The following is a 16,115-nucleotide window of genomic DNA, read 5'->3' on the forward strand; positions in this document are numbered from 1 at the left end:
AAAAAAATAATTAATTAATTAAAAAAAATGTAAACATGAAAACATTTTATGATAAAGTGTTGAATCTGTTGACGGAATTAATTGGCTTCACTAATTTTGGTATATGATGTTCTCTCTCATTTTCTATCATATTATTAAATGAGCCTGTAAAATTGAAGGCTATTTGTTAAAGATAAATATATATATATAGGCCTAATAGTAAATATATTGTGTTATCTGTTTATTGAGACTTTACAGACTTTCTCTCAGATTTCATGAACGTCGTTGTATTTGGGGGCGCTGCAGCTTCACCAGATTAAATATGTTAAAGTGATGTAGGTCAAAAGGCAGAGGGACTCCTGTGACTCCGCCGGCACAGAAAACCACGGGCTGGTTGTGCGCATGATCAGTCTGGTCCTCTCTCCTCTCCATCCTCCTCACTCAGCATCCAGCGTCCGTGTGTCTCTGGACGTCCACGGCCGCCTGATCACGGCATCATCAGCACCAGGTAAGACCCCCCCGCCCGGCTGTCATACCGGTCTCTCTCCGCTTCCTCTTCCTCTCGTCGATGCGTTTAAAAGGAGACGTTCGCTCGGATGCAGCAGCGCGGGGTGGATGCTCCATCCATCCATCCATCCATCCATCCATCCATCCAGGATGGTATCGGTACTTGTGTCGCCTTTTTTGCATAATTTCTCCCCCCCGCCCTCCCCTCCTCCCACACGTTGGACCCGGACTCTCCTCCCTCTGTTAGTCCGTGATCTGAGCCGTGTGGTCGGGGTGGTGGTGGTGACTGAGTGGTCGCATCAGCACCAGCTCGTCCTCACATTACATCCCGACACACCGCAGGAGTGTGGGGGTCCAGGTTTGGGCAGTTTGGCGCATCACAAGGTCACGGCGATGGTGATGGTGATGGTGATAGTGATGGCGATGGGGATGGGGATGGTGACCGCCTGACATGACAGCTTGCTCATGGGCACTCGGGCTCCCTGTGGGCTTCGTGTCTAATGATAAATGGGAAGTGTGTCAGTGGGCTAAGTCTCCCAGATAAAGAAACAAAACAATGAGAGGTGGGGTTTTTTTCTGTAGGATAAAGGGAGACTCAGAGAGTAGTTTTACTGTATAATTCAAACGATTGCAATGTTATATTGTGGAGTTATAACCCTGTGCCTGTGCTGCTGCTGATGAGGATCACACCCAGGAATCTGAGGTGTTAATCAGCAGGAAGGAGTTATTTATTAGGCCTCCGTTTGTTTTCACAATCCTATTTAAGGACCATTCTGCAAAGGTTCAGGTTTACACTTCTGAATGAACTGCCAGTTCATTAGGTACACTATTGAATTCATTCAGATATAAGAGTCCTTCTCTAAATCCTCCTTCATGACTGACCTAATGTTTAATTGATGTTGAAACAGCCTCAGAAATGTGGTGATTTAACTGGGTGATCATTTGGAAGTATTTAGTTTGTAGTACTGTTGAATTATAGTTGTCAGTGAGGGAGACTAAATCACAGAAACTCTTCAGCTGAATTACTATCGTTCTGACACCGTTTCAACATCATCAGTTGAACATAAGACTAGTCATGAAGACAGGATTTGGTGCACAACTGTTATATTAGAACGCATTCACAAGTATACTTAATGAAATGCCAATTAAGGGTCCTCAGAAAGACACAACTACAGTCACCTCTCTGTCTGGTATCTGTTAAGGATTTATTTGAACTCTCCACTGGGCTCAACGGGAAGCAACAGGGCTAACAGTGATAAGAGGAGGAAAACGTAGATCCAAATAACCACCGAGGTGAGGCGACTAGTCTACATGACCCCTAATGGCCAGATAGTAACCCTTGGGAGCTGGTGGAGACCAAATATGGAGCTAAAAAAAGAGATACTACCCTGGCTTACAGGTTATACGACTTTACATCTGTGTGGTTAAAAAAATGGACATTTCATGCACAAAATAGAGCTACAACTAAAATAACTACTGAAATACCGTGATATGCTGTTCTCAGGTCTACCGTATCTGCATGTTGCTGCTGTTTCTTGTGCGTTCGGCTGTTATTTTTTGTCATTAAGTGTGGTTGAAGCAGAGACGAGGTCCGGTGAAGACATGAGCACACGCTGATAGAGTCTTCTTACAACGACTGTGATTCAGTGTGAAACTGTGTGCCTGCTGCTTCTTTAGATACAACATACCAGCTGGATGCAACAAAAGTGGACAATTTTCACTCAGAAACGAAACATGGAAGTTTTTTAATCGTCCAGGTCACGGTATAACCAAAACAAAAAGAGAAAAATAAAGGAGCAACTGGAGCGGCTGCGTTTCTTGAAGACATTGTCTCCAGGTCTTTAGTTTCTAAAAGACTGGTGGAGTTTAGGTTATTATCAGGGACATCTGTGCTTGTTGTCCACCTCAGACTCAACATGACTAGTCTGAAATGACCAGATACTCACCTGTGACTGGAGGAATTTATGCTCAATGAAAAGTCCTTGCTTTCGAAACTACTGTTAAAAAGTATTCTCATTCTCAGTGATCCACCTGTCACATGTTATTGGATTTGTGACTGACCAGTTAACATGCAAGCAGCATTTTAATGTTCGTAACATCAACTAGTGCATGAACTGTTGAGTTCATCTGTGGTTACCACTCGGGGTTCCAGCTACACAAGATAAATCTGAGACTACACAACACAAATAAAGGGTTTAATTATGATGAAACAAAAATTGGCATCAAACAGGATATCATTATTATGGTCTTCATCTTTAGTGAAGTAATTCCACACGCTTGATGAACCGCTGCTAGTTTGTTGCAATGACTCACTGAACTCCTCGCCTGTCTTTTTGGAGGCGTCCGTGTTGTTATGGTCATGTGCTCAATGACCAGTCGACATGATGCCTAAAACTTCATAGCACAGCAGTGAAGTTGGCAAACTGACTAATCAGCTGGTCTGCATGACCTCTGATGGCCAGATAGTAACCCTTGGGAGCTGGTGGAGACCAAATATGGAGCTAAAAAAAGGGATTACTACGCTGTAGTCCATCTGGTTATACAGCTTTACATCTGTTTGGTCAATAAATGGGCATCAAATCGACTCGTGATCACAGTGGTATGTTGTTCTCAGGTCTCTCAGACCGTATCTGCATGTTGCTGCTGTTTCTTGCGCCTTCAGTCTTTATTCCTTGTCATTAAGTGTGGTTGAAGCAGAGACGTGGTCCGGTGAAGACATGAGCACACGCCGATGGAGCCTTCTTTCAACGCCGTAGAGCTTCGGGAGCTTGGGAGCGGAGCAGGACGGCAGGGTCCGTCTCTGACCCACAAACTGGGTAGCACGACCCGGGGCTTTGAGAATGCATCCTACCAGCAGGATGAGGACCAGAACCAGAACCAGAACCAGCAGCAGGAGCAGCAGCAGGTCAGTGGGGTTCGGTTTGATGGTCACTGCTTTATTTGACGCTCTGTGCAAACCTGTTTTCCTTTCCTTTCCTCTCCTCCAGCAACACCAGGAGGCATCTGACCAGTCCTACGATGAGGAGGAAGGAGGGGCAGGTGGAGCTGGAGGACAGGAGGACGGTCGGGATTTCCCGGAGTTCAGTTCTGCTGACGACCGCTCTGCAGACTATGGCTTCGTCTTGGCGCTGGTCTTCCTGGTGAGTGGGATCGTCCTGGTGGTCATCGCCTACACCATACCCCGGGAGGCTAAGGTGGACCCAGACTCTGTGTCGGCGCGGCAGATGGAGAAGCTGGAGATGTACTACGCTCAGCTTGGCTCCCACCTGGACAAGTGCATCATCGCGGGCCTGGGCCTGCTGACACTGGGGGGGATGTTCCTGTCGGTGCTGCTCATGGTGTCCATCTGCCGGGGCGAGATGTACCGACGCAGGGCAGCATTTGTTCGGCCTAAGAGGACTTACGGCTCCATCAACCTGAGGATGAAGCAGCTGGCGACGGGGGAGGCGGGAGGAGGCGACGGTGGGGACGGAGGTGAGGAGTTTTTGGTGGAACGTGCAGAGACGAGGAACAACACACAGGGAGAGACGAGCCGGGACTCCAAATCAGAACCAGGACCAAGCAGACATCCTCCTCCTCCTCCTGGAGTCAATTAGCTCTGCTGAACCTTCTCTCTGCAGCTGATGCCTTCCTCTGAGCGAGCGCCCAGATGCATTATGGGGATGCAGGTTCTTCATGAAGCACATCCAGAGCACAAGGCTTCCCGCTGGAGCGCCCCAGTGTTGACCAGGCAGTTTAAGGGACATTTGACTTTAGATGAAGGGAGGTAAGCATGCGATGGTGTGGATAAGAGCACATCCGGAGATGATGCGGTTAGAGTATCAATATTGAATCCTCGTGTGTTAATCAGAGATTGAGTTTAAAATAAAAAGCACAGTTTAATGAAGATGCACTGCAGAAAGCAAAAGGTTAAAACTTTACTGTGACAGTCTGGTGTTCGGCCATGTTTTCAACACTAATCATAAGTTAACCTCAACACAGGGCGTTAGATATTTGTCCTGCTGCTGCTGTGAACATATGTTTATCATCTAAACAAAGTGTGATGGACCGAAGTGATGCTGACGCTCGCACAAATAAACTGAGGCAACATTTTCAAAGTCTAGTGTGAAGTTTGCACTCATAAGTGAATGAAGAGAAGATTAACGGCCCGAAAGCTTCAGGAAATTAAATAAAAATGTCCTAATATTGTGACTTTAATGTCAGAAATACAGCTCTGCTTTCACATCTTTCACATGACGGATGTTTTTGTTATGATATATTATTTCCAGATCTTTAAAGTTGCCCTGAAGAGGTCACAGGAAAACAGTTCCACAGCGTTATTAGAGGTCAAAAAGCTCTACAATGAACCTTCAACCTTCAAAGACTAATTCTCATGTTGGCCTCAGATATAATATTTCATAGCCTGGAAGGCAGACTAACTTCCCCAGCTAATGATTTTTTTTTTTTTTTTTTGTCTCCAGCTCCAGCAAAGATCTGCCCAGCCAGTCACATCATTTGATGAACAGGGCTTTATGCTACTAAAATGTCTTTTGGTTGGATGACTTTACAATTAATGGAGATTTATTTATTCTCTGTATCAGTTGAAACATGCCCCATAATGAAGTCCAGATGGTGTGTTACACCAGGCTAGCTGATTCATGTTTCTGTGTTGACCGAACAAGCAGCTGCTTCCTCACACTGTCAGTCCAGAAATTACAAAATACCTCTCCCCACGGTAACTGAGCAGTCGGCATATTTGCTGTTGCTTACTAACGACGTCTTAAAAGCATCTTTAAACATCCCTGAGGTCAAAAATGGCAGAATGTAGCTTTAACATTTGTATTTGAAGGTCCTTAAGAGTTGGAGAGAGGTAACAATTCATTTGTTTTACTTCAGAGGAAAGTAGAGGAAGGGAAACCGTGGACCAGAAGCCAGAACAACTAGCGCCATCCAAAAGCCTTTTCAGGTGGAAAGTTAGTCTGGAGTCCGTCCTTTGGGAACTTATTCTGCTCCAGTAAAGATCTACTGTGCCAATCCGATTATTTGGGCGAGGCTTTAAATTTTGAGCTCCGAACACTGGCTCTGATTGGTTGCTTGACTAAACAATGGTGCAGATGTATTTGTTTTTCTCATAATGAACTCCAAATGTTACCAGTTAGACGGCCAGGTTTGCTACTTATTTAACATGTTCAAAAACTGTTGCCTCACGTTTACTTATCAGCGTCTTCAGCGAGCATCACTTTCCATCGATCTTTGTATCAGAGGGGAAGTCGATGTCCTCTACCAGCAGCTGTGTCTGTTGAACTGGAGTTTGAATGATTATATTTATCTGACATATAAAACCGTCCTCTGCTGCTGCTGTTATAAAAATAAACATCAACTCCAGCTGTATAGTATTTATGGTCTCATGTAATCAAAAGTATGAATTAACTTTTACAGATGGAGCAGAGATTATTATCAGTGGTGGCGAAGTATTAAATAAAAATACTCATCAAGTCCTCCAGTGAAAAGTGTATAAGAAATTACTTTTATGTTTGAGTTTGGTTTGGAGAAAAAAAAAATCACAAAGAAGTTCAAACTATTTCAAGTGCAGTGTGAAAAACTCCAATGAAGAATATTTGGGAAATTTTGAGCAATCAAACTTTATATTTCCTAATCTCCTTCTTCTTACGTCAAAGCTGTACTGTAGTAAATGTATTTAATAACTCACCATCACTGATTCTAATCTGTAAAATAGCTGGGCCTAACAAACAAACAAACAAACAAAAGATAATTTATTGAAAAAAAGGACACATTAAGATGTGTTTTTTCCAGCTCTCAGTCTGGACAAAGAGCTGTTACTGAGTGTAATGAACCTTTAAGGATGCAGCGCCTACTAATTTGTATTATATGTAAACTGTAACATGTTATTTATGTCATGTAAGGATACGATATGCCTTAATGAGCAAACACACACATTGTAATTTGTGTATACACTCGTATTATTATGCTAATGTATTAAGGTATGTATATGTGAGCCAGTTAGCCAAGGATAATGTAGCCCACACACACATACACACACACAATACTAACCCCTAGCTGTTTGTTGAAGAAGTTTTATTTCACAGTACAAATATACTGTAAATACTACATGAGGACATGTTGGCAGATAATATGCAATACGAACAAAACACAGCTTTATTCAGAGGTTTGGTTCAACATTTAGCACTTTGGTTAATTATATAATCTAACAAAAGATGAATTCATTTCAAGATTTTCCCGACAAATGGGCTGCTTGGTTGGATTGTTATAGAATGGGCCTCCTTTCATATTTGTGTAATCAGTTTATGAAGTTTTCAGATTTTTTTTGTTTTGCTTAAACAATGATAGGAACAACAACAAAACAACAACCCATTGTGAAAATACTTGACTGGTCATTTTAACTTCTTGATGAACTTGAAAATTGTGAAAAGGCACAAAGAGATGGAACAGATCAATGGTTTCTATTGTTTATTTATTTATGAATGGTTAAAACCTGAAATCAATTATCATATTAATGTTGTTCATCAGCTAGTCTGTGCTAAACCCGCACATGATAAAATAGAAACTGTTGATAATAAAACTGATGAGTAAAAAGGAAAAGCACATAAAGCTTTCTCAAGTTGAGAATTAAGAAACTTCACATAAATAACTTGCCTGATATTATTGTAATATTTTAAAAAAAAAAAAAAGAAAGAAAAAAAGCATACCTACTATAGTTTCTGCTCTAATAGCAGACAGTTGCGTATTTGATCCTGCTACAATCCAACTCTGCTGAAGTGTCCTTGAGTAAGAACAGACTCTGATCTCGCAATGCACCTACGATGCACCCTCATGGTTAATGTCGGGCTAATGAGATGTGGGGCAGACGAGGAGATAACCTTGTGACAAATTCTCACGTCTCCAGTGACTAGACTGTTTGTGAAGCTGCTTCTCCATTATCACTGGTCCAGTCGAACCGTCTTAACCAATAAAGAGAGACATTAGAAGGAAATGTTTTCAGGGACGTCTCCTACTGCCATTAAAAACTTAGCACATTTACCACTGGTGTAGTTTCAAGTCTGCTGTATCAGGTGGGGGCCCCTCCTACTGTTACTGATGTCCTGTACAGGACTGTAGTGTAGGGTTGCAGCTAATGACTATTTCGGTTTCATTAGTGGTACTGTTCTGAAGATAGTGGCACCAAATCTGAAAACTCTTTCAAAGGACCGCACACACCAAACCAACATAAAAACAAACAAAAAAACAAAAACAAACTAGGAGGCTCGGATGTTAGGAAGCACTACTATTAGCTGGGAGGCTACAAAGCTAGGAAGGGATAGACTAATGTCAGCTGGGAGGCACGGAAGTAGGAAGCGTTACTATTAGCTGGGAGGCTACAAAGTAGGAAGAGCTCCTTTTAACTGGGAGACTACAAATAGGCTCATGTAAGCTGGGAAGCTAGGAAGTAGGAAGCGCTATTATTAGTTGGGAGGCTACGAATAGGCTCATGTCAGCTGAGAGGCTAGGAAGTAGAAGCGGGGAGGCTACAAAGGCTACAAAGCTATGTAGGAACAGGCTAATGTGGCTGGGAGGCTAGGAAGTAGGAAGCACTACTATTAGCTGGGAGGCTACAAAACTATGTAGGAATAGGCTAATGTAGCTGGGAGGCTAGGAAGTAGAAGCGGGGAGGCTACAAAGGCTACAAAGCTATGTAGGAACAGGCTAATGTGGCTGGGAGGCTAGGAAGTAGGAAGCACTACTATTAGCTGGGAGGCTACAAAACCATGTAGGAATAGGCTAATGTAGCTGGGAGGCTAGGAAGTAGAAGCGGGGAGGCTAAAAAGGCTACAAAGCTATGTAGGAACAGGCTAATGTGACTGGGAGGCTAGGAAGTAGGAAGCACTACTATTAGCTGGGAGGCTACAAAACTATGTAGGAACAGGCTAATGTAGCTGGGAGGCTAGGAAGTAGGAAGCACTACTATTAGCTGGGAGGCTAGGAGGAGCTGCATCCAGTCATAATGATGTGGCCCCTCCTGATTTGTGAACTCGTATATTGAGATGAAGAATGAGAAGAGAACTTCTCTGTGTCCTTTGCTGTGTTGTTTACTTTCGTCACTTCCTGAATCTCTGAGCTGATGAGTCAATCAAACTGATCTTTCTGGCCGACTCAGCTAAAAAGCTGGTGTGAATGGAGGTGAACACAAAAATGGGGGTCACGACACTAAAACAGCGTGCACTGTCTTGTCGCGGCCCCACTGATCCACCTTCACATTAGGAATTCTGTGATCTTTTATCTATCAGAGAATGTCGTCGCCTTTTTAAGATGCAACATTTGTTGTTGGATCTCTTTTAAACCTTGTGCAGCAGAGTTTCATCTGGTCATCAAAGGTTGCTTCCTTCCCACCTCCACAGCTTTAAGTGTGATCACTCTGACTTAGTGTTCATAAGACGCTTCTCTGCCAGATGAGTCATTTTGGCTCTGATGCACTGACGATTCAACACAACCAACAAACTCTGGTGTTTATATACCTGAAGTCTTGTATTGTGGACTTGTGCAGTTTTATATCAACTCGTGACAAACTGTAGGTTCATTTTCACGTGTTTAAATGGTACATTTGTGCATTAATATTCTAACCATTAATATTCACTGTTAATTGAGCTGCTGCCAACAAATCTGGTGTGAACACAACCTTAGACACATTCTAAGCATTAAATCACTGCTAACACCTCAAAACACGGATTTAGAACGAGCTCTTACACTACACCCAAGTTCGCACCACTCTGAACAGAATTAGATTTTCTGACTCAGATAATTGACAGTGAGTGGTAAATGACCCAAACAAAGTCCTAATCACAGAGTAGAGCAGATCTTGGAGTCGTTGACGCCACAGGCTAAAATATCCACACTAGACATGGGACAGCAGAGCAGGACGTAACGGTTATCCAGCTAAGTTGGCTAATGCTAACATTGAAAGAAAGAAAAGAATGAAAGAATGTGATGCTAATGGAAGTTATTGTATTTGATCGTCTAATGGACAATATTCAGCAGCATGTATTCTGTAGCTTGATGGATGATGTTTTAGTTGGTTTGTGCGTTTTAACGTTGGTTTGTTGCATAAAACGATATGAACGAAGACCTGAATCTGAATTATTCCTCTAACACAGCTGTAATGTCGTGTTGACAATGAGAAGCACCAACGTGTGGGTGTAACATGATAATAGCTGATACTAGAGCGACGCATACTGAGCACTGATGCAGCAGCATTAATCCAGATTAAAGGTTAAGGTGTGATTTCAGTGTGATGTGCAGGTGGAAGCTTTGCAAAAACAAAAAGAGGCAGAAGAGAGATTTTCCATGAGGTTGAAAGTAAAGTGAGTGCAGGAGGAGGAAGATGGCGCAGTGGAGTCGTGGCCGGGTGACGTGAGGTGATTCTTGAAGAGGTGATTTTCAGCTCGCCGGAAGAAAAAGACGAGGACGAACACACAGAGACCCGACTCAGTTTTAATAAGCATGAATGCCGGTGCTCATTAGAGGGCGAAACAACACAGCAGCGGGAACACAACACGATAGAGGGAACGATTGTTGCTGCCAGTTCACGTCTCACAGGTCGGACGCACAGAGCTGGAAGGAAGAGGTCTGAAAGCGTTTTTAGTTTTTTGTCACGGACGGATGAATGCAGCCAGGTGAGGAGGAAGCAGAAAGACTGTAGATTGTTGTTGTGGGGAAAAAAAAAAAACTGTGGACGGATGGAGGACGTGACTTTCTGAAAAGCAGAACTATGTTTCAGTTCCTGTGTGACAATGTCAATGTCAAGACTGAACACCTTGACCAAAGACACAAGGGAAAATCAATCTTCATTGTGTCTGCAGCGTGGTGACTCTGTTACCATAGAAATGGTCTATTTATATCGAGGAGCGTTCTCAGGTGTCATGGAAAGTCCTTGTTAGGACTCGACAGAGGAGACACTCTCTCAAAGAATGTCCCTTCACAGTCCACAAATATAAATAACATGTTCGAGTATGAATCATTTCTAGGTGGATGTTTTCTAAGAAGCAGAAGATTAGTTCAGTCTGGACCAAAATTTTGCTGAGTTGTCAGAGCAGTGCGGGACAGGACAAACCGGGCTTCGCTACTGAATAAAACATTAGCTGTTAGAGTCTCTTACATTTAATTTTGTTTCCACATAAGGAGACATATTAATTAGTCTGTCTATGTCTCAGCTACACCTCTGATTATACCTCAAGAAATAAGTAAGTGGTTCTGCATCAAAACAGAATCAAACATGGCAGCATTAGCTCTTAGCAGCTACCGCTTGTGGGCATAGAGACGGTCGTCGTTGGGTTAATGTGACGCTGAGGAAAACTTAAGAACACTGGCATTTTGATTAATGATATTTTGGTGGGTGTGGGTGGAGTTAGAGTGTCAGTCAGTGCTCAGTGTCGCCATCTATGGGGACGTTTGGAAAGGACTCAGCTGTGTGATTGGTTGACTTTTCTGCTGTGTCTTCCACCGTCCTGCATGTTGTCGCCCAATGTATTTGCAGGAAATGTTTCAGTCTTACAAACAGAAAGAGTTAAAGAACCAGAGTACGAGAGGAGAAACAGGAAGTGATGGAAGGAAACACAACAACAAAGGTCACACAGAAGGCTCTTGACGTTTTTTTTTTAATTCTCATCTCATCTGAACATTAAAATCCACAAATGTTACATGATGACCAACTGGTCATTAACAATTATACACATATTAAACAAATGCTGTTTTCATAATTAAATTATTGGTCATTCAGTGCACCATCACATCATCTAGGACGAGGCGACAACTTCAAATGTTCATCTAGGGACAAATTAATACTTCAAATTAATACTTTCACAAAAATCCATTTACGCAAAGAGGTTGCGCTTCAACAATAAAACACTTCGGTGGAACACTAGACCAGAAATAAGTGTAGGCACATCTCAAATTTATAAATTTGGTACAAAACAAATTATTTGGCTCCTATTATGAAACACACCACTAAGTTTTGGCCCAGTGGTGCTCAAGTTCAATTCAGTTAAATATGTGTAAGGAAAGTAAACACACAGCTGAAGACCAATTGCCTTCTTTATTCATGTTATTGACTTGGTATTGGTATAAATTTACAGAAATGCAAGAAACAAAAGTAAATAAAAATAAAATAGCAGCTACTGCAACTATTGCTCAGCCAAACTACAGGGAACTACTGTTTTTACAGTGTAACACCTGTCCTTCTCACCTCTGTAAAGAAATGCAGTTAAGTAGGATACACACAGCCTTTTACCTTCTGATGACCTTTTATCATTGCAAAGATATATACCCGCCTACCCCCCACTTTCTCCACACTGAGGTCAGAGGTCAGCAACAGCACAGCATTGGTGCAGCTGTTTTGGATTCAAAACGTTACTCAAGGACACTTTGGCAGCGCTGCAGGGTTTCGACCCCGAGGTTCAGTCTCATTAATCACGACACGTCCCGCTGCCTCACAACAAATCCAGCAAAGGTCGACGCTGATACGAGCTGCTAGAAAATAAAAGCTCAGAAACCGCCCGATGAAAGCCCCCCATCTTCCCTTTATGTACAGTAAACAATATGCATCACACACAGCCGTAGCATTTTACTCAGAGACTCGTGAATGTACAAATAATAAAGCAGGAGGTGGCACATCGCAGCGGTGTAACATCACATCGTCCACACATGAGTCGTCTTGGACAAATGTTCCTGCTCTTCTTGCAGAGTTAATAAATGTGTATTTTATGGCTTGAGGCGAAATTTCACACCGGGTTAATGTAGACGTGTCCAGTGAACAGTTAACCTCCGCTGATTGTTTAAGAAGGACAATAATCTGAAACCTCCACCCTAGTTATTCAGAAAATCTTCGTCTAAAATCTGGCCGTTTATAATCACTTTATGGTTGAACTTTGGAAAAAGTTTCAATTTTTTTCAGTGATCTTTACCTTGTTGTGTCCGTAATAACTTTAAGTCCCTTTTAAACTAATGACCACGTAGAACAGGGCAGCTGCCCGTTCATGAATCTAAACGTAAATTGTAAAGTAAAGAAATAAAGAAATGATTCTGTCCAAGTGAAATGTCGCAGAAGACAAAATGAACTCATGCATTTTTAATAAAGTCTAGGAAATGTACAAAAAGAATGAAAAATATTATGTGGCCTGAGAAAGGAGTTTGTGTGTGTCCGTTGTTTTGCAATCAATATATGACAATGAAAGTAATGTTTAGCACAATATATGATACAAATGGAGATTAATGGGATATTTCAAGGTATTATAATGAAAGTAAAACCATATAAATATATGTAGATATATGATTTACCTGAGAAAAGTGACATAATCCTGTAATTTTGAGAGACAACTCTGAACTCCAAGCAGACAGTGGTTAATAACTTTTATAGGTTTAAACAGACTACATTTATTCATAGATCTTGTTTTATTAATTGCTTTAAACTGATATAATGAACATTTCAAGGGAGAAGTCTTTGTAAAAGTGAATGTTAAAATGCTGCTCTTGTTAGGGCGTCTGTCGTTGAAGCCTGTTACGTGATTGACAAGGAGCACAGACGGTACATAGGGATGAATGACACGACAGCTCCGACAGCAGAAGAAAGTCAGAATATCTCAGAAATGGGCAGATGTTTCTTCTTTGACAGCTATATGACATGTAAGAGTATCATTTAACCAGCTCAAGACAGAAAAGATGGCGCTGCTGGGCTCTGGTTGCGATGGTTGCGCCCATTTCTGCCATATTTAGTCTACTCTTCTGTGCAGCCCGAGGAAGTGGTGACCATTGGTATAAAGATGGATGAAACTCATGTGTTTCTGAGAAGTGGTTTTTTGTGTGGTGCCTCAGGCCATCTCCATCTTTAAATCCCACATTTCACTCAAAGTAGCCTTTTTTTCTGCAAAACTTTAAGCCTCGATCTATTTAAAACAGGCTTGAGAAGAAAAAAATCTTCCCGCATTATTAGAGACAAGACCAGGTATTTCTACTGTGAAGTTGGTCATTTTAATATGGAGGTCTATGAGGACTGACTCACTTTTGTAGCCAGCCTCTGGTGGCCATTTGAGGAACTGCATTGCAGCTACTACTGCATCCATCTTTATACACATATTCATAGTGTTGATTTTATTTTATTTATTTTTACTTTTAATTTCATCTGTTATTTTGTTGCCCCTAATATAACAACTATCTGATTTGGCATCAGATCTTAGGCTCTCAACAACTATTTAAATTTGTCAGGTGGTGGTTTTAAGGATGACTTTACCAGTGACTTATAATTTTTGTGTTTCAAACTAAATGCTTCTTGCTTGCCCAAATTGTTTCACCTGCACAGACACCTGGTTTTATCCATGGTGTATTGGATGAAGAGCACAGTGACTTGTGTACAGTATAGTTGAATTACATTATCACACATAAGTAGTGTTTATGAGTAAGAATTATTCATCGTCATTTTTAAAACCCCGCTCACAAGCCTTTATTAACTAAATGAACGCTGTGAGAATTCCTCCTTAAAAACACCTCATTTGAAATAGATGAATGTAAGAGTTTTAAACGTCACATCTCCTGTTTTTGGTTGTCACTCATAGTTTTAAAAGACGCTGCTTTGTGGTGCTTCGGGAGGTCGGTGGGTCTGCATGTTATTAGTGTGATGCTGTAAAAGTCCGATGCCTTGTTCCTGTACATAACGAGGAGCTGATTTTTGAATATGATTTTGTTAATGTGACAAATAAAGTTTCTGTTTTGCTGTTGTTTTTAATCTAGTGTCCTGCTTTGTGTGTTTGTTTTCAATGGTAGGCAAAATGGTACAATCCACTTTGCAACTCATAAGTATATGCAAATAACCACATAAAAAAATAGCAATCAGCTCTCCAGCCACTGTGTAAACAACAGTAAACAACAAACCCCTTCATGGCCTACGTCACAGTGACATCACGGCAGTAGCTGGAGGCAAAACAGAGGGAAGCTTGAGGCAACACTGTCACTGTAAACCTTGGAAATGTCATCTTTCTGTATTTTTTGGTGTTAAAACCAAAAAAGCGAAAACCCTAACTTGAAGTTTTATCGCATACCAGCCACTGAGAGCTGTAGATGACTTTGGTTGAACGATAAAAGAAAGGATTGGAATCAATCATCAACAGCATCAGGTAAGATTAATATCTAGTACATCATCATTTTCAACCTGGATGACATGATGGGTTAGGCTAAATTGTGACTGAAATTACGTTAAGTTAATCATTATAGCAATACATGCTATTGCTAATGCTAATCGCGAGCTAACGCCATAGATAATATACACTAGATGCCGCCTCCGCGTCTCTTTTCATTGGAACGATGCGTCAACGCGGCTGCCATCTTGGGCAGGGGGAAGCCGTGTTTACTGACTGTATTAGTGAAGGAGGCAGAAGTCTATCAACGATTAAACTCATCATAACTCACTGAATTTTCAATCCGTTTGGATTCTGACCAATGCTGGGGTCTGTTTATGTAGCTACAGTTCAGTCTCGGTCTATAGCAACTCAGCAATTGCATTAAAAAAAAAAAAAAAAAACTAGCAATCACACAACAACTGGATGAAAAGACTCTTGAAACCACATAGCAAACCTTGGCAGCAATACAGCAATCACATAACAAGACCCCAGTAACATAGCAATGTATGAAAAGAACCATGAAGCAACTGCATAAAAAAACAAGCAAATACAAAGCAACTGTGTGAAAAAAACTTCAGCAACCATACAACTATTACAGGACAAGAGTCACATAGCAACAGCATAAAAAAGCCTTGACAACCATATAGAAAAACTCAATCATCTCATAACAGGAGGACCCTGAGGTGGACAGACTGTCCAATAAAGAACTTCCTGCTATTGCTCAGACATTGTCTTTACAGTCTTTATTTGATAAGTGTGGCAGTACCGATTGTCACAGAACTTCTACTTGACAAATCCTGGATCCTAATTTAACTTTGCAGTATTTCAAAATGTCCTAGAATAAAGACAATATATCCATGAAAAACATAGACTTAGCAGAGGAAGCTGAGTTTTGAACTCCTGATAGAGAAGAACGAACTCAATAAAGAGTCAGGGTTAGCTTTGTCTCACAACAGGCTCTACTTCTTGCTCCTGCCACATCTCTGAGCCTCAGGATCATTCATCCTCTTTATTTCAGTCACTACCTAAACTTTGTGACCACAGATGAAGGTTCGAAGGAGTCCAGATCGGGTGAAAACTGTCACTGTGTGCATACCACTAACAGTGTGTATGTTCGGTGAGGTGGTAATAGGAGTTTGTCATTCAAAAAAGACCAAATAAAAAAGGCAAAGGGTGCGCATAAACGACAACAAACACTGAATGTTTCCTGGCGTCGGATGACCAGAACATTTCTGGAGTAGAGGACACAGGTTTTCTGGAGCCAAGGTGCGAGCTACCCTCTCCACACTACATTAAGTTTGACAGAACTATTTACTGGACTGAATTCATTTGCATCCAGGAGAATAGAAGGAAGAGAAGAAAAACCTTTGAGTATCTCCAGGTACATTTAGTTTATTTAAGATCAGATCAGGACTCAGATTGTCTGATACATAATAGTAAACAATTGGGATCAGATCTTGATCATGACGTCCC

General features: G+C 41.6%; 1 protein-coding gene across 2 annotated transcripts; it reads left to right on the forward strand.

Annotated features, from left to right (window-relative positions):
• The first annotated feature begins 396 nt into the window (after positions 1–396).
• tmem74b (transmembrane protein 74B) lies at positions 397–14,251 on the forward strand. 2 transcript variants are annotated; one of them, XR_007112676.1, is made up of 4 exons: positions 397–487; positions 3,170–3,391; positions 3,474–13,535; positions 13,577–14,251. XR_007112676.1 is itself a non-coding variant. In XM_047584101.1 (3 exons), exons 2-3 carry the CDS (start codon positions 3,218–3,220, stop codon positions 4,080–4,082), a joined length of 783 nt encoding a protein of 260 aa, XP_047440057.1. In that variant the 5' UTR covers positions 397–487; positions 3,170–3,217; the 3' UTR covers positions 4,083–14,251. The 2 variants fall into 2 exon arrangements, 1 of the variants encoding a protein (XP_047440057.1); XM_047584101.1 differs by having other exon boundaries at positions 3,474–14,251.
• The last annotated feature ends 1,864 nt before the right edge of the window (positions 14,252–16,115 follow it).

The sequence above is a fragment of the Mugil cephalus genome, chromosome 4 (assembly GCF_022458985.1).
Source record: "Mugil cephalus isolate CIBA_MC_2020 chromosome 4, CIBA_Mcephalus_1.1, whole genome shotgun sequence".
Classification (NCBI taxonomy): Eukaryota; Metazoa; Chordata; class Actinopteri; order Mugiliformes; family Mugilidae; genus Mugil; species Mugil cephalus.